The sequence below is a fragment of the Aotus nancymaae genome, unplaced genomic scaffold, assembly GCF_030222135.1.
Source record: "Aotus nancymaae isolate 86718 unplaced genomic scaffold, 86718_ANA_hifiasm-v0.15.2.pri h1tg000067l, whole genome shotgun sequence".
NCBI lineage: Eukaryota > Metazoa > Chordata > Mammalia > Primates > Aotidae > Aotus > Aotus nancymaae.
The window spans coordinates 369,083-396,193 of record NW_026988482.1 but is presented as its reverse complement, the minus strand read 5'-3'; the positions used below and the strand labels follow the sequence as shown (position 1 = coordinate 396,193).

Sequence of the window (27,111 nt, the reverse complement as noted above, 5' to 3'; positions counted from 1 at the left end):
ATAGGAACAATTTGTCCACAATTTGCAGAGAAAATAAATATTTTCACTTGATCTTAGCCAAAAGGCCGAGAAGCGATAGAGAAAATAAATATTTTCTAGGCAAGAGTCACACAGCGAGTTCTCTGAATGGAAGAGACAGGCTCTGCTTCCTGAAAGTATTTTCCTTTGAAATGCTGGCAAAGGGGAGCTTCAGAGGCAGAGAGCCTGGTGCAGAGCTCTGCGGGGTGACTGGGGTGAGTGCGCCGAGTTCCTACCTTCTGATTGATTTTTATCGTCTCTTCCGTGTGGTAGAGGAGGAGCTTCTCCCCGGAAGAAGTCAGGTTCACGTACACCTGCAGGCAGGGGTACTGAGACAGCCTCCAGCAGTCCGGGCCGCAGCCGAAGGAGCAGTTGAACGTTTCCGCGATGGACGCGTTCAGCAAGGTGCACTGAGACTCTTCGGTCCACACGCTGCAAGGGAAGGACGAGAGTCAACACAGGCCCCGGAGCTGACGGCGAGGGAGGCGCGTCTGAGGGAACGATTCCTCAACTCCTGAGGCCGAAACGTCTATCTGTGTAAAGTGTGGGCCTTTGAATGCAACAGCTTTAAGCAAACTGCAGTAAACTTAGACACAGTTTGACACCCGGGAAGTTTCTCGGTGGCGCCCATTGGGTGTGGCATTCTGCAGAGCTCGACTTCAGGTCTATTTTCCTTACTGAATTCACTGGTGACACGAGGCGGGCTTTGAAAGCATCGCCTGTCCCCACCCTGTGTTCCCACAGTGTGGGCGGCTTCCTGGCCTGCTCCTGCCCCACCTCTGTGCGTTTGACTTTGTACCGTCTTCATCCCGGCTCCCACCCGGCCCCGTTTGTAGGCACAGAAGGTGTGCGGGAGAAGGAGGGCGGGATGGCGAAGGGGCGGATGATGGATGGAAGGACGGTGACAGGGCGAAAAAAACACTCGACCCTTTCATTACGTCGCAAGCCGTCGCTTCCTGCACACCCCTCCCCGGTTGGTGCTCCACACACACCACCTTCTTCTGCTCTCTCAGCAGCTGTGTAAGTTGGGTGGTAAGTGGGTGGGGCGCGGGGCTCACACCTGTCATCCCAGCACTTTGTGAGGCTGAGGCGGGCAGATCACGAAGTCAGGAGTTCGAGACCAGCCTGGCCAACGTGATGAAACCCCATGTATACTAAACACGCAAAAGCTAGCTGGGTGTGGCGGAGTGCACCTGTAATCCAGCTACTCGGGAGGCTGAGGCAGGAGAATCCTTTGAACCCGGGAGGTGGAGGTCGCAGTGAGCCAAGATCACGCCACTGCACTCCAGCCTGGGCGACAGGGCGAGTGAGATTCTGTCTCAGAAAAGGAGCGAACTGAGAAATCTCATGACATATGCAAGGACATATAGGCAGAAAGTGATGGGATTGTGAGCCCACCCAGTGTTGTAATTCTCGAAGGCCCAGGCTCGCTCCATTGTGTAGCGCTGTCTCCCCACAAACACATGGAGAAGAAACCCCTCGATGCAGGCTCATGGATGACTGAGGGTGCCCTGTGACCGCTCCCCTGGAAGGGGTCCAGCTGCACGTGGGCCAGCTCGCCATTTAAAAATACCTTTAATTTTACGGTCGAGATCAACATTTGTAATGAGGAATCAACACACCGGCAGTCGGTGGTTTGGTTTTGGGCGTAAGCTGATGGCCACAGCCATGGGAAGACGTGCTCTCTTTGCGGATCGATACCCTTTCCCTTTGCCGGACAGGCACCCGCAGCTTCCCACTCCTGTGCGTGTGTGAAGTTTTATTCCAGAAGCAGTTACTAGACCCGATCCCTTCCCTTGGTGTGGCGAATTGTATTTTCCTGGAACACGGGCGGCCAGATTTTGCTTATCTACGGAGGGAAAAGTCTTCGATGGCTCCAAGCAGGTGTGAAGGTCTGAAAGCGCTTTGGAAGCGGCGACCCCTCGGGGCCTGAGGCCTCAGCGTTTTCATTGAAAATGAGCAGAGAATCGGAGCAGAGCAGCCGCGAAGGTGAACGATGGTGCCTTAATGTCAGCACATGGCTGCATTCCAGCTAGATTTTGCTTCTAAAATGAAAGTACTAATTTAGATGGAGAAACAAATGCCACAAAATGGTTTGATTTTCTTTTGGATTGAAGCGTCAATTATTCACGTGACGGGGTCTTGCTTCTTTAAGCTGAACCGCCGTGAGACGTTCCCCCGTTCGATACAGCAAGGCTGGGCTCGCCTGTGTTCAGAGCGTCTAATTTATGGACAAAAGTCAGCTGGAGACGCCGGTGGTGTTTACCACACGGCCGAGGGCGGAGCACACCTGCCGTCCTGGGATTATTGGCGTTCCTATATCCATTCAATTAACCTCGGGCAGATACTGAAATGAGAAGATTCGACACCTGCTATTTTTAAAATCGGACGCACGGCCGTGTTTCTCCGCCTAGAAGGCACATCAGAGTCACCTGGGAGCTTGAGCAGATACTGGAGACGGGGTCCCACTCCCGACCAATTCAGTCTGACCTTCGGGGGTGACGGTGGTGGGAGCTGGGAATTAGCGTTTTTAAAGGTTCTGGGGAAGTTGGAATGTTCAGTTGAGAACCGCTGACGTGGAAGGTGATGGAGGGGCTGGTCGGGGGGAAGGGATGGGGCTGGGGAGGGTCCTGAGAAAGTCTCCAGCAGTCTGGGCCGCAGCTGAAGGAGCAGTGGAATACCTCTGTGACGGGGGCGCGTTCAGGAAGGCGATGGAGGGGCTGGGCGGGGGGAAGGGGTGAGGCTGGGGAAGAGACAGAAGCGTGATGGGGGGGGGACGGGAACTTCGGAACACGCAGGGTGTGGGCTTGAATCTTAGCTCTGCCACAAGCGAGAGCTGTGTGACACCGGGGACATCACATCTCTGTTGAGCCTCAGTTTCGCCGTTTTCATAGTGAGTGTATTTATACTTACCTTACAGAGTGGTTGTGATACTTAACAAGTAAAAATCTTTCCCTGACACCTGGTATCCAGGTTACACGTAGAGCTGTATTTATCATTATTATTAGGTAGCATGACTGAAAAGTATTATTCACCAGGAACTTTGCCAAGTTCTTGTCAGGGAGGAAGGTGAGGACGATGCCCTTCAGGGCGCTGAGTGACGGGGAGCGTGGAGGGGACAGCGGCAGGGCCCCGCCCACCCGGCGGCATTACCTCTGCATGTAGGAGCGCAGGAGCGTGATTCCCAGCAGGAAGTACATCATGATGGAGCACAGCATCATGGCCAGGCCCAGGAGAATGGCTCGGTCCTCTCCTGCCTTCAGGGCGGTGACCGTTTTCCTTTTGTCCAGCAGGTCATGGTCCCTGATTTTCTGGTAAATATTTCTGAGGTTGAAAACAGTATGGTCTTACATAGAGTTGAGTGAATCAGCCTGCCCCTAGAGAGCGGGCCCGTTTCCGCCCAAGCCCTCCTGGGGCCTCCAAACCTGCCTCAGTGCAGCCGGACTCAGTGTGCGTCCACTGCTCACACGCAAGCACACACCTGCACACGTGCACCACACACTCACAAGCACACACCTGCACACGTGCACCACACACACAAGCACACACCTGCACACGTGCACCACACACACTCACAAGCACACACTTGCACACGTGCAGCACACACTCACAAACACACACCTGCACACGTGCACCACACACACAAGCACACGCATGCCTGTACGTGCACCACACGCACTCACAAGCACACGCATGCCTGTACATGCACCAGTCCCGAGCGGAAATAAGCCCTCCTCCTTCACTCTGGGGCCAATGTCTAACTGTGATTTAATTTTCCTTCTAATTCCAAAGAAAGAAAACAACCTTCTCAACCCTCGGAATAATGCTTGGGTTTGTTGACTTTACCCTTTAACCCAAAGCTGATCATTATTGATTCTTAAATAATTTCGGAATACCTAATGGAGCATTGATTCAAATAAATGGCAACATGCACCAGGAACATGTCAGATCAGTCCTTCGTTTCCCTTCAGGAGTGATGATGGGCACAAGTTACTTTGGTTAGCGTTTTTCTCAAGCTGGGGGCTGCTTAGGACTTTACTGGCTTAGATTGATGAGCAGTTCACGCTGCAGAGTGGTGACCCAGCCTTCTGTTCTTATATGTGTAAACATTCGCTCGAGTTAGAAAAGCGTCATTCACATCAAGGCCAGACCCCATAACTCTGGACAGTTTTATTAGTATTTTGGTTTTTAATTTTAGAGCAGCAATGTAGGGTAAGAAAGAACAAGCGATTGGAATCAACTGTCTCCTGAGTTAAGGGTGATTTCCCTGCTTATTAGCTGTGTGGTCAGTGGCACGTGCCTTGGCCTTCCGCTCCCCAGTTGCCTGCAAAGTGAAAACAATGTTTAAATGCATTTTAATGGCTGACGTGATACGAGCAAATCACCCAACAGAATGACTGACCGAAGTAAAAATGTTTCCGTTCAAGATGGGGTGGGGGCCACAGCTCAGCGGCACGGACGTCGGAACACCCTAAAATTGCCACTTTTCTCCAGATAATTTTATGTGGAGAAAAGGGCAAGAAAAGGAATCGCATACAGAGCTTAGGGGTGGAGGGCTGGGTTTGAAACCAGATCTGGAGGGGAAGGCAGAGAAGGGGGTGCCGGGTGTTTGGGGAGACGACGAGGAGCATGAGCAGGAAGGTGGCGCCCAGGAATGCCTGCAGGGCCTGCGACCCAGGCGCAGCCCGCGATCTCTGTTTCTATTTTGAGGAGGGCACTTTGGATTGCAGGGCGGTGAAAACGGAGAATCGCTGGCCCTTAGAGCCTAGAAACGGTGAGGACGACAAATAAAATGCTGAAAATGGAAAAAGAAACTCAAGTCATTTTTTTTTTAGCTTCAGGCGGAAAGCCAATATGCCCAAGAATAACTTCAGATTTTTCATTCAAATTTTATGTCACTAATGACTCCTGTTGCTTGGGAGAGGGCCCAGAGTGGACTCTGAAGAGGATCTTTGCAGGGAGGGAAGACACCTGTTCTCTGCGCAGTGATGTGTTTGTCCAGGGCTTGTATTTAGCTGACTGGTGTTTATGGCCAGTGTCTGTTCTGATTGGTGGATCTGTTCTGAGCTGGTTGTGAAATACTTTGATTCCTGGTAGAGGTAATAGAGTGTGTATGTACTTGATATATGTCCATGAGTTTGTAGGGCTGAGTATTTATTAATCTAAGTGTTGGTTGTACAAAATGGACTGATTGGCTTATGATTTTTATTTTAATGTTTCTTTATGAAGTGGTTTGTATGAACCTTACTCTCCTTGTGAAGCGTGCCCATTGCATCGTAGCGGGAGCGTCGCAGCTACACACAGGCCTTTGCTCACCCGCGTTTCACGGTCCAGAGGCCTGGAGAGCCCACGTCTTTCATTGCTCCCCCGCTCCCAATCCCACGGCCCCTGGAGTAGCTGGCCTGCCCTGCTTTTGACTTCCACAGACCGGCAACTGCCCACCCTCTGAGTTTCTCCGTTCGTTTTTGAGATTCTCTTTGGAAATTACATCAAAGCTTTTGAAACTTCACCTTCTATGAACTCTAATTCTAAAAAAATCTTGTCTGTTAGCAGGTAAAGCCAGTGGGCAGAAAGCTTTCTGAATCAGGAAGAGACAGGCAGAGTCTGAGTAGCTTCAAAGACCTGCTGTAAAATCATAATTTGCTGTTACTTCACTAGTATTATTTATTAACGTGTATTTAACTCTGATGACTGCCGGTGAGATCCGTGTTCCTGCAGATGGAAGACAGCAAGGAGGGAGCGTGGTCTCACAGTTCCAGGGCGTTAGACTGTCACAGAGCATCACTACGTCAGCCTGTGCCCATAAAAGACAAGTGCAATCAGTCCGTTGTGTCACCAGAACAAGAAGCATACAAAGATGATTCAAACGTGTGATGCAAAAACAAATCACAATTTGAAAGTGGTTAGCAAACGCTTTGATGTGCTCTGGAATGTAGAGAGACAGGGAAAGTGAAGGATTTTCATACAGCCCGAAAACATCTGAGAAATCATTGCTACCCAGCAAAATGAAAGTGGGTGAGTGGAGTGGGCCACACCCGTGGAATTCATTAGTCAATGATTATTGAATTAATGTAAAATAAAGAGATGAATAAATGATTTAGAAGAGCAAGGAGTTCAGTTTAGGTTCACAAACTTCTCCTGAATGCTGGTAACCTCTTGTTATTGGGGATACGGCCCCTGCCCCAAAGGAAAACAGACATAGGATGAAAAGTTTAATGACTGAGCAATTCACAGATATTCCCATGTATTCCCATCATAATGGGAGTACAGAAGAGTGGGGGATACCCCAGCCTGAGGGAGCAGGACAGAGCCAGGCTTGAATTTAGAAAGGGTTCCCGAAGGAGAAACACCTGGAACAAAATCTTCAAGGTTGAATCAGAGTCAACCAAATGAGACAAAGAGTCAAGGATATTTTAGACAGAAGGACTCACGTGAATGAAGGGACGGAGACTTGCAATTACAAGGTGAATATCAGAAATGACAACTGTTTAAATATTACCGAGATGCCTATGGGACCGCGAGAAAAAGAGGCAGATGGATTTGCAAAGGTGGGCAGGCCACGAAAGGTGGGCAGGCCACGAAAGGTGGGCAGGCCACAAAAGGTTTTGTAAGTCTTTCTAAAGAGCTTGGCCTTTATTCTGTAGTGAACAGGGACCTGTCAGAGGGTGACATGACTTAGTTTCGGAATGATCACTCTGGCCGCTGTGCAGAGTTCAGATGAGAAACAGGACAAGGCTTAAATCAGAGCGAGGGATTGGGGGTTGCTACCGTAGTGCTGGCGAAGGACAGCGAGGGCTGGATCTAGGACTAGGTTGGATGTGTGAAGGAGAAACGGCCCATGGAGAAGCATCTACGAGACAGAACGTCAAGGTCTGGTGGCTGACAGAGTACAGGGGATGACGAGGACGTAAGAAAAGGACGTAGTTTAGACTTAGGCTCTGTCCTTGGTGTGGAGGACGGGAGAAATGCTGGCGCGTGGGAAGGTGAGATTCCTGTTTCCGTATTTCCCTACCCTTCCAGGACCCAACGAGGTGACTTCTGCTGACCTTGCTAAAGAGGAAGAAGGTGACTATATATTTGTAGATTCTCTTTCCACAAGTTTAGTGTCCCAAGCACAGGCAGAGGAGTGACTAATCTTAATGGTGACACAGGCCAGAGTCTGAAAGTCAGAAGGCCACCTCTGTGTCTTGGGTCATTCCTTACGTGTGGCGTGATTTTTGTAAAAATAATGATCATTTTGGACTTGGTTTTGTTCAGGCCTAGTGTGCTTTGGGTTTTGCTTGGCCAGGTAGTGAGGATGGTGAGTCTCAGCTGGGGAAGAGGATATTCACAGCCCGAGACAGGGAGGGTTAGCTGGCCCTTCTACACCAAGATGTCTTCAGTGCCAGCTGGAAGGAGCATGAGGGGATATCTGAGTCACAGCCCTGTGCGTCCTCTTCCACACTAGGAGGGGTTGTGAAGTGTGAGTTCCTGGGTAACTGGTAACCAGTCTGTGGCTCATCACCCTTTGGTTCCTTCTGTCTATTCTTTATGATCTCTCTGAGAGGAGTTGAGGGTAGGGGTAGCAGTGCTGAGAATAACGGAATGAGGGCTGGTATAATTCGCTGGAGTAGAGAGCTCGGGAGGAAGGATGAGTCTGGGGCATGACTACAGCTTCGGTTTTGGCTAAGTGTGCCGTCCACCAGATTTGCCTCTGTAAGTCTGAAGCTGATCTAGCCTTGCTGTGTCTTGGCAAGCACCACATTTAGGGTCTGCTGAGGTAGCCTTGGCTTCACCGTGAACCACAGGCTGACGATAACAGTAAATCTGTTCAGTCTTCACTATATATGGGGAACATACGTGTATATAGGGAACATTCTGCTCAAAGCCTTTGGAGAACAGAAGTTATTAATAAATCTACAGGGCAAATCCAAGTATAACAAGTGTTTGTGATAAATATCTTTTAAGCAAAATATTTTCAATTGTTTAGTAAGCCTTCAATCAATTTTACCCCCGGCATTAGTCAACGTAGTAAAATTTTATCTTGAGCTCCACATTTGCATAGTTTCTAGAAGTTTGATATTGGGGCTCAGCCCATAACTCATAAACAAATTATGAGGTCATGCAAATACAAATATGGATATAGAGCATAAAACGTGCAAGAAAGGTTTTCCTCCTTGGCTGTCACTCATTTGGACTCAGGTTCCTTTGGTCTCTATCCTAGAAGGAGGAGGAGAACAGTATTCAGGTTGAGGCGGCAGAAAGGCCGTTTATGAATGAATTTCTCTATTCAGCATTTCTAAGTCTTCATAAGAGGCAGCACAGTGTGCTAAGTTCTGGTAATTCCACATGAGTCAGACTCAGTGTCCCGAGGGAGCTGGGTGAGATGCAGTCACTGCAAGGCGTGGCAATGAGACCAGTTAGCGATGTGTACACAGGGAAGTGGACGCGTTTGCCAAAGGATCATTGCTCAGCGGCGAATTCCCAAAGCTGTTTACTGAAGGGTCAGCTCGCTGAATAAATATTTTGCCAACTTTACCACACTTGCAGATTTAACAAAGACTTATTTTATGGAGTGTTCTTTTAAAGATAGTAAATGAATATAAATACATTTTTGTATGAATATTTTAAGACTATATTTAAAAAATCTGTTCACTCATAAAGTGTATTTTTCTTACAAATACATTCTTCTTAGCAGTATTTTAAGATCAGTTTGATATTTTTAAAAGCTAAGTTTTCTAGGGAGGCTTAGTCTCTTGTAAATATATTCTTATGAATGTATTTATAAATATGCCTTTCTTGAATATGTGTGTGACTGTATCCTTCTAACAAATATAACAAAAATTTAGCATGTCATGTGGGAGCCTTTCAGTTTTTACTAGTTTCAAATTCTTTTTAGAGTCACTTGCTGTTTTGCTAATATTTTAGTATTATTGAAATTCTTGTGGCAAATTTCATATTGTGACCACTTTGATGGATTTATCAACTTTGTCAATTAACCAAAATTTGCTTCTTGTACTCATTGGTAAAGGTTATGATAAGAATAGCGGGATCCTCTGATAAGTCGAAAAGAGGAATCAGTGAAACACAAAGTCTGGCCACTGACCTAGAGAGGGGGACACCCAGGAGGTAGAGGACGGAAAAGCAGGGGCAGAGGAAGCAGGAGGGCATGGCTGGGATGGGTCGGGGAGCAAGGGACAGACCAGGAGGTAAAGGATGGAAGAGCAGGGGCGGAGGAAGCAGGAGGGCATGGCTGGGATGGGTGGGGGAGCAGGGGACAGACAGAACAGAGGGAGTCTGTGACAAGAGACAGAAAGACAGAGGGGCGGAGAGACTGAGAGACAGTGGAGAGAGTCTGAAGGCCTCAAATCTGGCCCCCTACCCTGTAAATTTTTTAATTCCTGCTAACCTACTTAGTGTGGTTTATTACAGAACTATGTAGGGTTACAATGATCATACAAAATTTTTGGTATATGGCTAAATTCAATAAATTCATCAAAATGACTGAAGTCAAATGGATTTCTTGGCAAATTGGCTTCGGGCACATTGGCCATTACTTTTTCAGGCATTTCTTAAAATGAACATTCAGTGGATCAATGGTAGAAGCAAAACACAGAAAAGGGCCAAATAAATATCAGGAATTAAAAACCACAACTACAGACATGGATGGATTAAACTGGCCCAGGACTGTGATTTATAAGCACAGACCTGGTTTAGGAAGCCTGCCAGTTAGAGGCCATCACTTGATTTAAGCGGTGATGATTAACGGTCCGTTGACAGACTGAATTAAGTCTTGGACGAGCAAACGATTGAGAAGGGAAGAATATCCAGGCAGAATATGAGAGAATAGAGGTAGCAGAGTGTGGTTGGATTCCAGGATACTGTGGGCAGGAAAAGGCAGGCAGCGAGCTGCTTAGACAGGCAGGGGCCGGAGACAGGATCTTGTACGTGTTTTGAAGTTGGAGGAGGCATTGGAAGAATTAAGCCGGTGCAATGATCAGATGCGTGCTTTACAAAGATCACTCGTGTTAGGTGTGGTTGGTTGTTTAGAAATGTTTACATGTGGAGGCACAGAGGCTGATTCTTAAACTCTCCCAACGTTTCAGGTATTAGATAAAGAGGGGTTTAAAAAAGAGATTAAGATTTGGATGTACTTAGATGAAGCTGGAAGCCATCGCCCTCAGCAAACTAACGCAGAATCAGAAAACCGAACACCGCACGTTCTCACTTGGGAGTAGGAGCCGAGCAATGAGAACACGTGGACACGGGGAGGGGACACCACTTACTGGGGCCTGTCGCGGGAGGGTGGAGGGGCAGAGCATTAGGGGAAAGAGCTAGCGCATGTTGGATCAGCAGCCAGGTGATGGGGTGACAGGAGCGGCGAACCCCCATGGCACACGTTTACCTGTGCAACAAACCTGCACATCCTGCCCGTGCGCCCCAGAACTTAAACAAACGCGCAGATCTGTGCATCGTCTGTGTCTAGAACTAGCCGCAGTGCGAGTGTTAATGAGACTCCCTAGGTAGTCAGAGAAACGAGACAGCGTGGGTACTGAAACACGGAGAGGGCAGAAGAGAATTCTGCAGAATCCCGAAGCTATCAGTGCGTGATGGGCCACCTGGCGGGTGCGGGGAAGAGAACAGGGAAAGCGTGAATTAGAAATGAAGAATTAAATAGATCTGAAATTACTTGGCTGCGAACTCTTCCGGGTCATACATGTGCTGAGAATTTATGTTTGTGCTTCTCTGGCCCAGGGGTTACTGAGCTGCTGCAGAGGTAAACACAGACTACGTCTTTGCAGGCTCAGTCTCTTGCATTTATTAGGCTCACAGAATATGCTCCTTTTATGTGGACTAGACTGGCTACGACGAGCCGAGGTGGTGAGCTGGCCAGTTACAGGGCGGCCGGACGGTCGATTAAAACTAAATAAATCAGGGACCGTGGCTGGAACAGACCCTCAGTTCCCGTCTCACCATCAGTGTCCACTGGCTCTACCACCAACAAATTTAGTATTCTTTCCAGAAAAAAATCAAACTTTCCAGGCACTGACGCCTGAGTTCCCAGACTGAGGGAAACATGCCCTTCTGTTAGGTCTTACGAAGGTGAGCCTGTGAGGCAGTGGCCTGCTGAGGGCCTTCGGAGTGTCAGTGGGCAGAGCTGCTGTACGTGTCTGCCCAGGAGAACACACCTGTTACCTCATATGGCAGAGAGGGCCCCGTGTTGATGAACACAGCCATCTGCCTTCTGCCTACCTCACTTCTGAGTTGTGTTTCATTTGCGTATATCCTGATCTTCAATTCGTTTTAGACTTCATGGAGTTTTTTGAACTGATAGGTGTATATTTTATGGTCCAATTTGATTAGCTTAATTATTATTCTCTTTTTAATCTTTTACTGTGTACATTTCATTGGAGCAATGTGTTTCTGAGTTTGGGAAGACATGGCAATCACACTTCATTTATGTATGTGTATGTCATTAACGTGAAGGATTTCGTCCACGAGCCTAATCTTACTATTGCCAACTTAGTAATTCATGAGACTTCCCAGGAAGTCTTGCAATGCTGTGACCCAGGTCTTACGGATAAGACGCTAAAAGTGAGAACAAAATTCTGGAAACAAAGGTGGGAATTATTTTTTTTGGTCCTGCCTTTAGCTTATTGGATATCACACTCTCCCAATGATATCTTGATATTTTAATTCATATTTATTTTTGTTGGACCAATTAGCATATTGAATTTTATGAAAGGCCTTAATTCAAGCTATAGAAGGAAACAGAAAATTGTGTGAATCGTCCAGATAAGTGAGTGTTATAACCTGAAGAGCCTTTGAGAAGTCTCGACCTTTATATTGACCACATTATTTGGCTCTAATACAGTAATGCTAGAAATAAATAACAAAAAAATAGCTGGAATAACATCTACACATGGGAGTAAAACTATAGCACAAAGAGCTCATGGGACACAGAACAGACAACAAAAATCAACGAGCAGAATTAAATGACGTGAGAAGCACCGCAGCGCGAGCAGCGGGACGCGGCGGGGCCGGTGGAGAGACGCGCGGTGCTGGGGGCGCTCGGGACGAGGGAAGCTGAGGATAACGCTCGGGCACCCAGGCCAGGAACGGGAAAGGGTTAACAGAACACTCTAAAAGGAAGTGTAAGGAAGGAAATGATACGCTTGAGTAGAAATAAAGACGAACTATATTAAAGGACTAGTGAATTCAAAGGTTATTTTTTTTGAAAAGACTAATGAAATAGACAAGCCTCTGAAAAAAATTGATCAAGAAAAAAATAGAAAACGGCCAAATGAATATCAGGAATTAAAAACTGTAGCCACAGATAAGGTGTGGATTAGAAAGAAAATATTTTTAAAAACTTTATGATGGGACATTTGGAAACTTTGAAGTATATAACTTCCTGAAATATACAGCAAAGTTTTTCAAAAATATAACTTGTTGAAACTGATTCAGAAATAAATAGAAAACTCAAATAGTTAGAAATCATTAAAACATTGAATCCTCAGTTAAAAATATCTCCATAATGGAAATAGCAGTCTCTGGTGACTTATAAACTCTACTTATGGTATACAAATCATTCCAGACTATAGAAAAAGACAAAATGCTACCCAACCCATTAATGAGGTTTGTAAACTTTGATACTAAAACCAAATCAGAACAATACACAAAATATTATAGGCCAATATCTTTCATAAACATAAATGTGAAATTTTAAAAACAAGTTAAACTAGCAATATATAAAAACGAAAATATACCATGATCAAGCTGGGGCCATCCCAGGAATTTATAATGTGGGCCATTATTTTATTGTCTATTAATGTAATCTGTTACACAAACATATTAAAGGGTTATAATCATATAGTAATGTAATGAATGTGGAGAGACACATCTGACAAAATTTAACATCCATTCATGATAAAAACTCCTATCAAATTAAAAATAGATAGGAACATCCTTAATATAACGCTGGTACAGAAGAAATGCCTATAGTAAACTGGATGCTTACTGGTTAAATGTTGAAAGAATCCATTTTCTGAGCAGAAACAAAGTAGAGATGTCTATTATTACCTGTTTCATTCATGATTTACTGATTTACTAGCAGTAGAATGAATGAATGGTGTATTTACTGATGAAGAAATAAAAATGTATTCACCAATGACAAATTATGAAGAAAATACAAAAGAATCTACAGATAAATTATTAATAAGAAAATTTAGGCTTGCACCTGTAATCTCCATGCTTTGGGAGGCTGAGGTGGGAGGAGGATCACTTGAACCCAGGAGTTCAAGACCAGCCTAGGCAACACAGCAAGGTGCCATCTCTAAAAATAAAGTTATCCAGGCCTAGTGGTGCGTGCCTGAGGTTTCAACTGCTTGTGGGGCCGAGGTGGGAGGACTGCTTGAGCCCAGGATTTCAGGGCTGCAGTGAATGATGACCGTGCTGCTGCCCTTCAGCCTGGGTGACAGAGCAAGACCCTCTTGCAAACATCAACAACAACCACAAAAATCTAGTCCAGTTGTTGAAACCGAATTGATAGGCAATACTTAACTGCCTTTCTATGTATCAGCAAAAAGAGACAGTGCAATTCAAACATTACAAAAAAAACTGCTCAAAAGTAAATGGGATAAAAACAAAAATTAACAAATGGGAGTTAATTAAACGAAAGAGCTTCTGCACAGCAAAATAAGTAATTAACAGAGTAAACAGACAGCCTACAGAGTGGGAGAAAATATTTGCCAACTCTGCACCTGACGAAGGGCTGATATCCAGAATCTGTCAGGAACTTAAATCAGCCAGAAGAAAACAAATAACCCGTTAAAATGTGGGCAAAGGACTTTGCTGGGGCAGCTGGCGGTCCATGTAAAAACTGGATACTGGATACCGATTCCAGATGACTAAATCCCTGATTGTGAAAGATAATGCTACAAAATATTTATAAAACTGGGCAGGAAGATACCTATTTGAATCTGGAGTTGGAGGAGATTTCAAAAGATTTCAAAAATTGTTAATTTAGAATATGTTAAAATTAAGAACATATTAAGCTATTTGCTTAGATACAGCAGATAAAGAATTATAAATAATTCCTACAGGTCAAGTGAAAGACAAACAACCCAGAAGAAAAATGATGAGATATGATTATAATTGACACAAAATGTTACTTAAATAGAAATCTAATGAAATAATTGCAAATTACTTAAACAGTCAAGTATTTGACCAAATTGGGACAAATATTTAAACAGTCAACTCAGAGAAAAGGACCAAAGAAATAGATGCAATCTCATTACTAATCTGAGAAATAAAAATTAAAATCGTAGCACCTTCTGGATTAATGAAAATTAGAAATCTGAAAACTCTAAACAAGGCCGTGAGGAATGGAATCGCGTATATGGCTGCTTTGGGAAACCACGGAATCACTTGGTAAAATTAAAGCTGTGCATTGAACCAGCCATTCCCATGTTAGGAATAAATCTTAAGCTGTATCATACATGTGCACAAACAGACATGAACAGGAACAGCAGCATTGCTGGTGAAGACAGAGGAACTGGGAATAATGCAGTCGTCCGTCGGCAGTAGACTGGATGGAAAACGGTAGGAGGGTCACGCAGTGGACACCACAGAGCAGAAACACGAGCCGTGTGACACACGCGGGCACTGTCAGATCACAGCAACATAACGTTTGGGGAAAGGAGCAAGTTCAGAATAAACACGGCACGGCTCCATTCACATGAAGTCTCCAAACATTCAGCTACAAACAATATATAGTTTAAAGATTCAAATGTGATAAACTCATGAAAAAAAAAAACCAAACCAGAGAATGATATACCCAAAACTGAGGATGGTGATTACCTCTGGGTGGGGGCTGGATGAGGAGTGGAATCGTGTCAGGAAAGCATCCTCAAGGGCTTCAAAAGTTCTGATTGTTTTGTTCTTTAAGCTAAATGGTGGGTACCTGGATGTATATAATATCATTTTTTTGTATATCAACATATGTAATAAATATTTCTTTGTATCACTTCAATATTTAATAAAAACAATTTAAAGAATATTTGATAAACAATCTGTAATGCCCTTAACTTTAAAACCTTTCTCTTCTTTAATTTCTAGTTATTCTGTTTTTTTTTCTTCTGCTTGAAATTAAAGTAAGTTCAACTAACAAAGTAGTTTGTTTAGAGAATAAAAAATAGTTCTTCATATTGTTGGGTTGTAGGATGGAAGATGAAAATAGGAGATGATCAGAAAAAGGTCTGGCTTTGAATTAAAATAAGGAAGAAAGAAGTAAAACTGACTTCCACGTCTTCTGAGCAAGAAAACATTCGGTTTCGGAATTTAACTTTTCCTTCTCAGTTGCTCTGCCTGCCCGTGAGCTGGTTTCCTGGTATCCACCGCCTGAGGAATCCCAGGGAACCCAGTGTCCGACATGTTTGCCTCTGGCCTCGGGAAGAGGAACCGTGAGGAGCGGCCGAGGACTTTGGGTGCCCGGCTTCTGGGTTTGCTGTAAGGACACAGCTGGAGAAACCAGGCACATGCAGCGGCCGTTTGCAGAATGAGAAGACACCGAATTACCAGCAATTTCAGGCAGTGCTGTCAGACAATCTAGTTAATTTATTTCCAAATAATTAATGTGAGGACCTTGATTGTGTAGATTCATTATCAGCCATCATCACCTTCATTATCACCATGACTGCGGCCACCAAGAGCATCTTAAACAGAGCCGCACATGCTGCTCAAAGTCAGTTTAAAATCTGAGTGGTCTCTTCCAAGTTCGTGAATTAAACAGCAAAGACGAAGAGGTTGTCAAGAAAAAGGCACAGACGAACGAAGTCCAACATTAAACCAAGGAAACCAGCTGAATGGCAGATTCCGGCGCACTTGCGGGCCCTGCAGACTATTTAATAAGCTTTTGCACCCCCATCCCGTAAATCAAGCTTGAAAAATGATTTCCTCATAGTCATATTTTATCATAAATCCCACAGTTCTGAAATGATACTTTGAAAATAAAAAAACAGTAATTTGAGTTTCATAGAATCCTACTGATGCAGAATACTAAGCTAACTGTTCACACCTTTCAGACTGCACGAATATTGCCCATACGCCAGTCATGTGTTCATCATCATCTTTGATACACAGCATTTAACGCTGACTTAACAGCTCTTCTCCTCGCGGGCTTGGGTGTTCACTGTCACTCCGGACGTTTCAAGTTTGACAAGAGCCTCTGCAGGTACTGGGGTGCAGGAAGGGCGCACCAGCTTGGGTCAAATCCTGATTCCATCACCGGCTAGTTGCTGGGCCTTTGGAAGTTATTTATTTAAAATGCCTCAGTTTCCTCATCTGTGAAGCGGGTGTAATAATCTCTGTCTTACAAGTTAAGAGAACACAATTAAAACCTACAGTCCACAGTCATTGCTTCTTAAATGTTAATTCCTTTGTTCATAAAAGGTAGCAAAATGTATTAAATGATTTGGTGAGAGTAAACAGAAGGTGAGACAAATATATTATACTTCACTGGCTCTAATAAAGCCTTCGGAATTTCAGGACACTTGGCTGTTGACAGTCGCAATATTCCTGTAGGCAACACGACTCTTGGAATTGGTCCTGGCGGGAAAGTCTCAGGACCAAATCTCTGCCCTTCTGCACTTTCAAATATGGAATTTGAAATGACACGTGAAATTTTATAGTGTTACAGAAAAGATCTTGCTGAAAGACTATTCAACTTGAAAGCAAATGGAAAATAATTTGATTGAGCCTTGGGAAAAAGCAGTGAAAACCTGGAGATGATCAGTCAAGTAAATTTTCAGTTAATCTGCTTGGCACCGTGATGAGCTGTGAGACTCTGTTCAAACACAAGTTGCCTTCTGGGCTATAATTTTACTTAAATATCACATAATTATTTTTTCATAATTAAGGTAACAATATATTACAAAGCACTTGGAAAGCAGAGCAGTGAAAACCATGCCATTTCTTCCAGACTTTTGCCTTTGTGTATTTTTTGTGGCTGCAATCATAGTTTTATGCAATTTTTCACTTGCTTTTCCGGTTAATGTTATGTCAGGTCGTTTTAAAGTGCTAAGTGGTATATTACATTCAGTGATTTATTTAGCAGATTTTCTGTGGTGAATTTTCCAGTTGCTTCCCAATTTTTGCTGTAATATATAATTACTGTGAAGAACAACTTTGCTTTTAAAATTTTTTACAGAATTTTTACCTGTGGGGCGAGTCAGGGTTTAGAAGGAAAGTGAAAATATCAGCTCTGAAAACAGTATTCACGCAAAGCCCCTTTAGTTTCTTCTCCTCGTGTCCCGCACTATTGATCCACTGTAATTTTTAATTTTTATTTTATCATTATTATTTTCACAAATTTCCTTCAACCAAATTAATCTAATTTCTATCAGATCCTGCGTGACGTGCAACTTGCTGAAGCTGCAATGTGCTGGTAAAGGCAGTTGTATTTAACATTTATCTCCACGTAACCCAAATAATAGTACAAGGTCAGTGAGAAAGAGGAGACTACAGATTTAAAAACGGCTGGAGAATGTGACGAATTCATTCACTCCCTGAGCCCAAGTGAGAGCGCTCGATTGAGCTGCGTAAAGGTCATCGTGTCTTTCACCAACGCCTTTCCTCTGTTCCCTCATCCCCCCCAGGCTGTTCTCCCGGGGATTTGGAGGCCTCAGTGGATTTCTCTCTCCCCTTTTCCTCTTCTCAGAGTTTCTGTTTTCCCTCCCTGCCACATATCCAGTGCCCAGAAACGCAGTTTTCATCACTTCAGAGGAAGAAACTGAACTGCCAGTAGTTCTCAGTGTTTATCATGTTGTTAACCGTATTATTATTTAATTTCTATTAATTAATTCAGTGAATAAATTGTTATGACTACATCTGGTGCTCAGCGTCTTTTCAGCACCGCGCGCCAGGGACAGTGCTCGGCACGGGAAATTCCACGACACAGTGTGTCTGGCTGGGGAGGGTGGTGGGAGTGCCTGCTCTTACCGGAAAGTGGAAGGCAGAGCTGGAGTCAGCCGAGCAGAGGATGTGACCAGGGCGTTTCTGACAGGGAGCACCTTTCTCAGAGCCACGTGCTGACAGTGAGCACGCTGAGACCCGCTCCTTCGGTGCAGGGCCCGGCCTCACCTTGCAGAGCGAGGGCTCGGCTGCCCGGTTCGCAGCCTCCTGTCAGCATCCTCGTCGCAGACTCAGGCTGCGCGCCCCGAACAGTGCCCGGAATCCCAGTGCATTTACCTTTTCTCGTCTTGTCGGTACGATGAAGACGTCCGGCCGCTGGTCCATATAAACATCTTAGAGGACGTCGGCCCAGGCTCTCCTCTCCTCGTGGTGGGTGTCCTGGAGGATCGGCAGAGAGACCTAGAAGAGGTGCACACTGGAGTTAACAGCCACGAAGAGCTCTCGGGGGACCGACTCTGAGACCACACCAGGGCTTTGACGCCATGGGCAGCGGTTCTCAATCCTGGCTGCACGTCGAAATCGACTGGGAAGTTTTAAAAACACTAGAGCCTGGTGCCTCTCAGAAATTTGCATTCAATCTTTTTAAAGCTCCCTTAGCTGATTGTAACACACTGCTGGGGTTGAGAGTCACTCCCTTTGGAAAACATGATTTCCTAATTGATGTTAAAATCATATTTTCCCCAAAATATCTCCTTCAAAATATCACTTTGGTATGGTTTCATAGTCTGTACTACGCTGTGTTTTTCCAAAGTTTTAGTTCAGATTTGGAGACTGAAATTCGGCTTCTTCTTTCCTCTTCTATCTGTTTTTTTTTAAGTGCTGACAAGTGGGACATGTTGGTGACGAACCGCCATCCTTCAACTGTGCCCCACTTCTGCCGACGTTGTGGCTTCTGCTGGGGGCAGTTGAGTCTCTGCCTAAGAAAGTTACAGCGTCAGTGGCAGCTGATACCGGCTTCTGGAGACCAGGTTCACAGAACCAAGAGTCAAGGTATTTTAGGAATGTTGTGTGGTTTTGATGACGACTCGGCTTCGGGAGAAGCTCTTTCCTCTCTAGGCACAGCACGAAAAGTAGTTAGCTGTTATTATTTGTTTTCCAGATAATAATAATTTTCTTAGGGGTCAGGAACATTAAATAAAGAAGTCGTAATCACATGTAAAAGCTAAAATGATATTTAACATGTTAGAACAAAGGAAGGAAGACTGGCGATTCCTTCATGGGTGCATAGTCATTAGTGGCTTTACGTCTGCTTAAGCACAATATTAATGATACGCATGAGATGGAAATAACATTAGCTACTACGGACCGTATTAGATGATTAGCTACCACAGACCGTGTCAGCTACTCTATGGCACGCACTTACGCGCATACACACTTCATGGAATGCATTTGCACGTGTCTACATTGCGCTTTACACAATGAAAACTCTGCAAGGTGTGTAGTGACGTTATTTCCAGGTTCTAAATAAGGCGTTCAGGATTCTGAGATCTTTGCTTACATTTAGAAGAGGCGGAACCCTGCTTCAACCCAACATCTGCAGTTTTTAAATTCAAAATGTGTCCTTTAGAGACGAGAACTGCTATATTTCCCGGGCAGGACCGCAGTGCTATTCACAGGCACAATCATAGCTCGCTGCAGCCTCAAACTCCTGGGTTCAGGAAATCTCGCCTCCTCAGCCTCCGCAGTAGCTTGGACTACAGATCCGTGACGATGTGCCTGGCTCGGCTTCCGTTCTGTAATGTGCACATGAACGACCTCAGGATTTGGGCCAGCTGTGGCGGCTCACGCCCCTAATCCCAGCAATTTGGGAGGCCTAGTTGGGAGGATCGCGTGAGTCCAGGAGTTTGAGACCAGACCTGGTAGCTTTGCAAGATCCTGACTCTACATAAAATGAAAAATAAAAAAAATTAGCCAGCTGTGGCAGTGTGTGCCTTTAACACCAGCTGCTCAGGAGGCTGAGGTAGGAAGACAGCCGTAGCCTGGGAGTTACAGGCTGCAGTGAGCTGTGCTTGTCCCGCAGCCCGAGTGACACAGAGAGACCTTGTCTCAAAAAAGAGAAAGATTTGTTACAATGCACATTCACCTTTAAAGGGTCTTGGGTGGAGCCTGAAGGCCTGCCTTTCTAACAAGCTCTGAAGCAATGCTGGTACTGCTGGTCTGCAGACCTCACCGAGCAGCAGGGATCTCATATGGTATATAGTAGCTAGTCTCTGAGGAAGTGGGTCTCAGACCTCACCGAGCAGCAGGGATCTCATATGGTATATAGTAGCTAATCTCTGAGGAAGCGGCTCTCAGACCTCACCGAGCAGCAGGGATCTCATATGGTATATAGTAGCTAATCTCTGAGGAAGTGGCTCTCAGACCTCACCGGGCAGCAGGGATCTCATATCGTATATAGTAGCTAATCTCTGAGGAAGCGGCTCTCAGACCTCACCGAGCAGCAGGGATCTCATATGGTATACAGTAGCTAATCTCTGAGGAAGTGGCTCTCAGACCTCACCGGGCAGCAGGGATCTCATATGGTATATAGTAGCTAATCTCTGAGGAAGTGGCTCTCAGACCTCACCGGGCAGCAGGGATCTCATATGGTATATAGTAGCTAATCTCTGAGGAAGTGGCTCTCAGACCTCACCGAGCAGCAGGGATATCATATGATATATAGTAGCTAATCTCTGAGGAAGCGGCCCTCAGACCTCACCGGGCAGCAGGGATCTCATATGGAATATAGTAGCTAATCTCTGAGGATGTGACTCTCAGACCTCACCGGGCAGCAGGGATCTCATATGGTATATAGTAGCTAATCTCTGAGGAAGTGGCTCTCAGACCTCACTGGGCAGCAGGGATCTCATATGGTATATAGTAGCTAATCTCTGAGGAAGTGGCTCTCAGACCTCACCGGGCAGCAGGGATCTCATATGGTATATAGTAGCTAATCTCTGAGGAAGTGGCTCTCAGACCTCACCGAGCAGCAGGGATATCATATGATATATAGTAGCTAATCTCTGAGGAAGCGGCCCTCAGACCTCACCGGGCAGCAGGGATCTCATATGGTATATAGTAGCTAATCTCTGAGGATGTGACTCTCAGACCTCACTGGGCAGCAGGGATCTCATATGGTATATAGTAGCTAATCTCTGAGGAAGTGGCTCTCAGACCTCACTGAGCAGCAGGGATCTCATATGGTATATAGGAGCTAATCTCTGAGGAAGTGGCTCTCAGACCTCACCGAGCAGCAGGGATCTCATATCGTATATAGTAGCTAATCTCTGAGGAAGTGGCTCTCAGACCTCACCGAGCAGCAGGGATCTCATATCGTATATAGTAGCTAATCTCTGAGGAAGTGGCTCTCAGTCCTCACTGGGCAGCAGGGATCTCATATGATATATAGTAGCTAATCTCTGAGGAAGCGGCCCTCAGACCTCACCGGGCAGCAGGGATCTCATATGGTATATAGAAGTTAATCTCTGAGGAAGCGGCTCTCAGACCTCACCGAGCAGCAGGGATCTCATACCGTATATAGTAGCTAATCTCTGAGGAAGTGGCTCTCAGACCTCACTGAGCAGCAGGGATCTCATATGGTATATAGAAGCTAATCTCTGAGGAAGTGGCTCTCAGACCTCACCGAGCAGCAGGGATCTCATATGGTATATAGTAGCTAATCTCTGAGGAAGTGGCTCTCAGACCTCACTGAGCAGCAGGGATCTCATATGGTATATAGGAGCTAATCTCTGAGGAAGTGGCTCTCAGACCTCACTGAGCAGCAGGGATCTCATATGGTATATAGTAGCTAATCTCTGAGGAAGCGGCTCTCAGACCACAGTGAGCAGCAGGGATCTCATATGGTATACAGTAGCTAATCTCTGAGGAAGCGGCTCTCAGACCTCACTGGGCAGCAGGGATCTCATACGGTATACAGTAGCTAATCTCTGAGGAAGCGGCTCTCAGACCTCACCGGGCAGCAGGGATCTCATATGGTATATAGTAGCTAATCTCTGAGGAAGCGGCTCTCAGACCTCACTGGGCAGCAGGGATCTCATAGGGTATACAGTAGCTAATCTCTGAGGAAGCGGCTCTCAGACCTCACCGAGCAGCAGGGATCTCATATGGTATATAGTAGCTAATCTCTGAGGAAGTGGCTCTCAGACCTCACTGGGCAGCAGGGATCTCATATGGTATATAGTAGCTAATCTCTGAGGAAGTGGCTCTCAGACCTCACCGGGCAGCAGGGATCTCATATGGTATATAGGAGCTAATCTCTGAGGAAGCGGCTCTCAGACCTCACTGGGCAGCAGGGATCTCATATGGTATATAGTAGCTAATCTCTGAGGAAGCGGCTCTCAGACCTCACTGGGCAGCAGGGATCTCATAGGGTATACAGTAGCTAATCTCTGAGGAAGCGGCTCTCAGACCTCACCGAGCAGCAGGGATATCATATGGTATATAGTAGCTAATCTCTGAGGAAGTGGCTCTCAGACCTCACTGGGCAGCAGGGATCTCATATGGTATATAGTAGCTAATCTCTGAGGAAGTGGCTCTCAGACCTCACCGGGCAGCAGGGATCTCATATGGTATATAGTAGCTAATCTCTGAGGAAGTGGCCCTCAGACCTCACCGGGCAGCAGGGATCTCATATGGTATATAGTAGCTAATCTCTGAGGAAGTGGCTCTCAGACCTCACTGGGCAGCAGGGATCTCATATGGTATATAGTAGCTAATCTCTGAGGAAGTGGCTCTCAGACCTCACCGGGCAGCAGGGATCTCATATGGTATATAGTAGCTAATCTCTGAGGAAGCGGCTCTCAGACCTCACTGGGCAGCAGGGATCTCATACGGTATACAGTAGCTAATCTCTGAGGAAGCGGCTCTCAGACCTCACCGAGCAGCAGGGATCTCATATGGTATATAGGAGCTAATCTCTGAGGAAGTGGCCCTCAGACCTCACCGGGCAGCAGGGATCTCATATGGTATATAGTAGCTAATCTCTGAGGAAGTGGCTCTCAGACCTCACTGGGCAGCAGGGATCTCATATGGTATATAGTAGCTAATCTCTGAGGAAGCGGCTCTCAGACCTCACTGAGCAGCAGGGATCTCATACGGTATACAGTAGCTAATCTCTGAGGAAGCGGCTCTCAGACCTCACCGAGCAGCAGGGATCTCGTATGGTATATAGTAGCTAATCTCTGAGGAAGTGGCTCTCAGACCTCACCGGGCAGCAGGGATCTCATACGGTATACAGTAGCTAATCTCTGAGGAAGCGGCTCTCAGACCTCACCGGGCAGCAGGGATCTCATATGGTATATAGTAGCTAATCTCTGAGGAAGTGGCTCTCAGACCTCACTGGGCAGCAGGGATCTCATACGGTATACAGTAGCTAATCTCTGAGGAAGCGGCTCTCAGACCTCACTGGGCAGCAGGGATCTCATATGGTATATAGTAGCTAATCTCTGAGGAAGTGGCTCTCAGACCTCACCGGGCAGCAGGGATCTCATATGGTATATAGTAGCTAATCTCTGAGGAAGCGGCTCTCAGACCTCACTGGGCAGCAGGGATCTCATACGGTATACAGTAGCTAATCTCTGAGGAAGCGGCTCTCAGACCTCACCGAGCAGCAGGGATCTCATATGGTATATAGGAGCTAATCTCTGAGGAAGTGGCCCTCAGACCTCACCGGGCAGCAGGGATCTCATATGGTATATAGTAGCTAATCTCTGAGGAAGTGGCTCTCAGACCTCACTGGGCAGCAGGGATCTCATATGGTATATAGTAGCTAATCTCTGAGGAAGCGGCTCTCAGAGCTCACTGAGCAGCAGGGATCTCATACGGTATACAGTAGCTAATCTCTGAGGAAGCGGCTCTCAGACCTCACCGAGCAGCAGGGATCTCATATGGTATATAGTAGCTAATCTCTGAGGAAGTGGCTCTCAGACCTCACCGGGCAGCAGGGATCTCATACGGTATACAGTAGCTAATCTCTGAGGAAGCGGCTCTCAGACCTCACCGGGCAGCAGGGATCTCATATGGTATATAGTAGCTAATCTCAGAGGAAGTGGCTCTCAGACCTCACTGGGCAGCAGGGATCTCATATGGTATATAGTAGCTAATCTCTGAGGAAGTGGCTCTCAGACCTCACCGAGCAGCAGGGATCTCATATGGTATATAGTAGCTAATCTCTGAGGAAGTGGCTCTCAGACCTCACCGGGCAGCAGGGATCTCATACGGTATACAGTAGCTAATCTCTAAGGAAGTGGCTCTCAGACCTCACCGGGCAGCAGGGATCTCATATGGTATATAGTAGCTAATCTCTGAGGAAGTGGCTCTCAGACCTCACCGAGCAGCAGGGATCTCATATGGTATATAGTAGCTAATCTCTGAGGAAGCGGCTCTCAGACCTCACTGGGCAGCAGGGATCTCATACGGTATACAGTAGCTAATCTCTGAGGAAGTGGCTCTCAGACCTCACCGGGCAGCAGGGATCTCATATGGTATATAGTAGCTAATCTATGAGGAAGCGGCTCTCAGACCTCACTGGGCAGCAGGGATCTCATATGGTATATAGTAGCTAATCTCTGAGGAAGTGGCTCTCAGACCTCACCGGGCAGCAGGGATCTCATAGGGTATACAGTAGCTAATCTCTGAGGAAGCGGCTCTCAGACCTCACCGGGCAGCAGGGATCTCATATGGTATATAGTAGCTAATCTCTGAGGAAGCGGCTCTCAGACCTCACTGGGCAGCAGGGATCTCATATGGTATATAGTAGCTAATCTCTGAGGAAGTGGCTCTCAGACCTCACTGGGCAGCAGGGATCTCATACGGTATACAGTAGCTAATCTCTGAGGAAGCGGCTCTCAGACCTCACCGAGCAGCAGGGATCTCATATGGTATATAGTAGCTAATCTCTGAGGAAGCGGCTCTCAGACCTCACCGGGCAGCAGGGATCTCATATGGTATATAGAAGCTAATCTCTGAGGAAGTGGCTCTCAGACCTCACCGGGCAGCAGGGACCTCATATGGTATATAGAAGCTAATCTCTGAGGAAGTGGCTCTCAGACCTCACTGGGCAGCAGGGATCTCATATGGTATATAGAAGCTAATCTCTGAGGAAGTGGCTCTCAGACCTCACTGAGCAGCAGGGACCTCATATGGTATATAGTAGCTAATCTCTGAGGAAGCGGCTCTCAGACCTCACTGGGCAGCAGGGATCTCATATGGTATATAGTAGCTAATCTCTGAGGAAGCGGCTCTCAGACCTCACTGGGCAGCAGGGATCTCATACGGTATACAGTAGCTAATCTCTGAGGAAGTGGCTCTCAGACCTCACCGGGCAGCAGGGATCTCATATGGTATATAGAAGCTAATCTCTGAGGATGTGGCTCTCAGACCTCACCGGGCAGCAGGGATCTCATATGGTATATAGTAGCTAATCTCTGAGGAAGTGGCTCTCAGACCTCACCGGGCAGCAGGGATCTCATATGGTATATAGTAGCTAATCTCTGAGGAAGCGGCTCTCAGACCTCACCGGGCAGCAGGGATCTCATATGGTATATAGTAGCTAATCTCTGAGGAAGTGGCTCTCAGACCTCACCGGGCAGCAGGGATCTCATATGGTATATAGTAGCTAATCTCTGAGGAAGCGGCTCTCAGACCTCACTGAGCAGCAGGGATCTCATATGGTATATAGTAGCTAATCTCTGAGGAAGTGGCTCTCAGACCTCACTGAGCAGCAGGGATCTCATATGGTATATAGTAGCTAATCTCTGAGGAAGCGGCTCTCAGACCTCACCGGGCAGCAGGGATCTCATATGGTATATAGTAGCTAATCTCTGAGGAAGTGGCTCTCAGACCACAGTGAGCAGCAGGGATCTCATATGGTATATAGTAGCTAATCTCTGAGGAAGCGGCTCTCAGACCTCACTGGGCAGCAGGGATCTCATATGGTATATAGTAGCTAATCTCTGAGGAAGCGGCTCTCAGACCACAGTGAGCAGCAGGGATCTCATATGGTATATAGGAGCTAACCTCTGAGGAAGTGGCCCTCAGACCTCACCGGGCAGCAGGGATCTCATATGGTATATAGTAGCTAATCTCTGAGGAAGCGGCTCTCAGACCACAGTGAGCAGCAGGGATCTCATATGGTATATAGGAGCTAACCTCTGAGGAAGTGGCCCTCAGACCTCACCGGGCAGCAGGGATCTCATATGGTATATAGTAGCTAATCTCTGAGGAAGTGGCTCTCAGACCTCACCGGGCAGCAGGGATCTCATATGGTATATAGTAGCTAATCTCTGAGGAAGCGGCTCTCAGACCTCACCGAGCAGCAGGGATCTCATATGGTATATAGTAGCTAATCTCTGAGGAAGCGGCTCTCAGACCTCACCGAGCAGCAGGGATCTCATATCGTATATAGGAGCTAATCTCTGAGGAAGCGGCTCTCAGACCTCACCGGGCAGCAGGGATCTCATATGGTATATAGGAGCTAATCTCTGAGGAAGCGGCTCTCAGACCTCACCGGGCAGCAGGGATCTCATATGGTATATAGTAGCTAATCTCTGAGGAAGTGGCTCTCAGACCACAGTGAGCAGCAGGGATCTCATATGGTATATAGTAGCTAATCTCTGAGGAAGTGGCTCTCAGACCTCACCGGGCAGCAGGGATCTCATATGGTATATAGTAGCTAATCTCTGAGGAAGTGGGTCTCAGACCTCACTGAGCAGCAGGGATCTCATATGGTATATAGTAGCTAATCTCTGAGGAAGCGGCTCTCAGACCTCACTGAGCAGCAGGGATCTCATATGGTATATAGGAGCTACCCTCTGAGGAAGTGGCTCTCAGACCTCACCGGGCAGCAGGGATCTCATATGGTATATAGGAGCTAATCTCTGAGGAAGCGGCTCTCAGACCTCACTGAGCAGCAGGGATCGGAGCACACACTCAGAGGAGGTGGCTGGCTACAGGCCCAGCTGTGTCACTCACTAGCTGTGTGACCTTGAGAAAGTCCCTTAATGACTCTGGGGCTTACTCTACCATGGAGAGTTTGAAACTGATACCTTCTAAGATACCTTTTAGCACCAATATTTTGTGATTCAAGAAACTGAAGCATGAGTCTAAGCACATACTATGTCATTGTGTATTTCTTTTCCGGGC

The 27,111-nt window shown here is 46.4% G+C and overlaps 1 protein-coding gene and 1 long non-coding RNA gene across 3 annotated transcripts in view; one reads left to right on the top strand and one right to left on the bottom strand.

The window, feature by feature from the left end:
- The window catches only part of KCNMB2 (potassium calcium-activated channel subfamily M regulatory beta subunit 2), a 240,047-nt gene that overhangs the window by 8,416 nt on the left and 204,520 nt on the right, over positions 1-27,111 (bottom strand). The window contains exons 2-4 of one of the 2 annotated variants that reach the window (XM_012472281.3): positions 18,247-18,369; positions 3,172-3,342; positions 255-450 (exon numbers count right to left, since the gene is read on the bottom strand). In XM_012472281.3, the coding sequence (XP_012327704.2) occupies positions 255-450; positions 3,172-3,342; positions 18,247-18,302 (423 nt within the window). In that variant the 5' untranslated portion in view covers positions 18,303-18,369. Of the gene's footprint in view, positions 1-254; positions 451-3,171; positions 3,343-18,246; positions 18,375-27,111 lie in introns of those variants that run through there. The other variant, XM_064366802.1, reaches the window with a different exon arrangement.
- LOC135270787 (uncharacterized) overlaps positions 1-27,111 on the top strand; it is a 42,242-nt gene that overhangs the window by 11,072 nt on the left and 4,059 nt on the right. Inside the window, exon 2 of the long non-coding RNA XR_010338913.1 lies at positions 18,788-18,960. This is a non-coding gene — a long non-coding RNA (uncharacterized LOC135270787). The remainder of the gene's footprint in view (positions 1-18,787; positions 18,961-27,111) is intronic.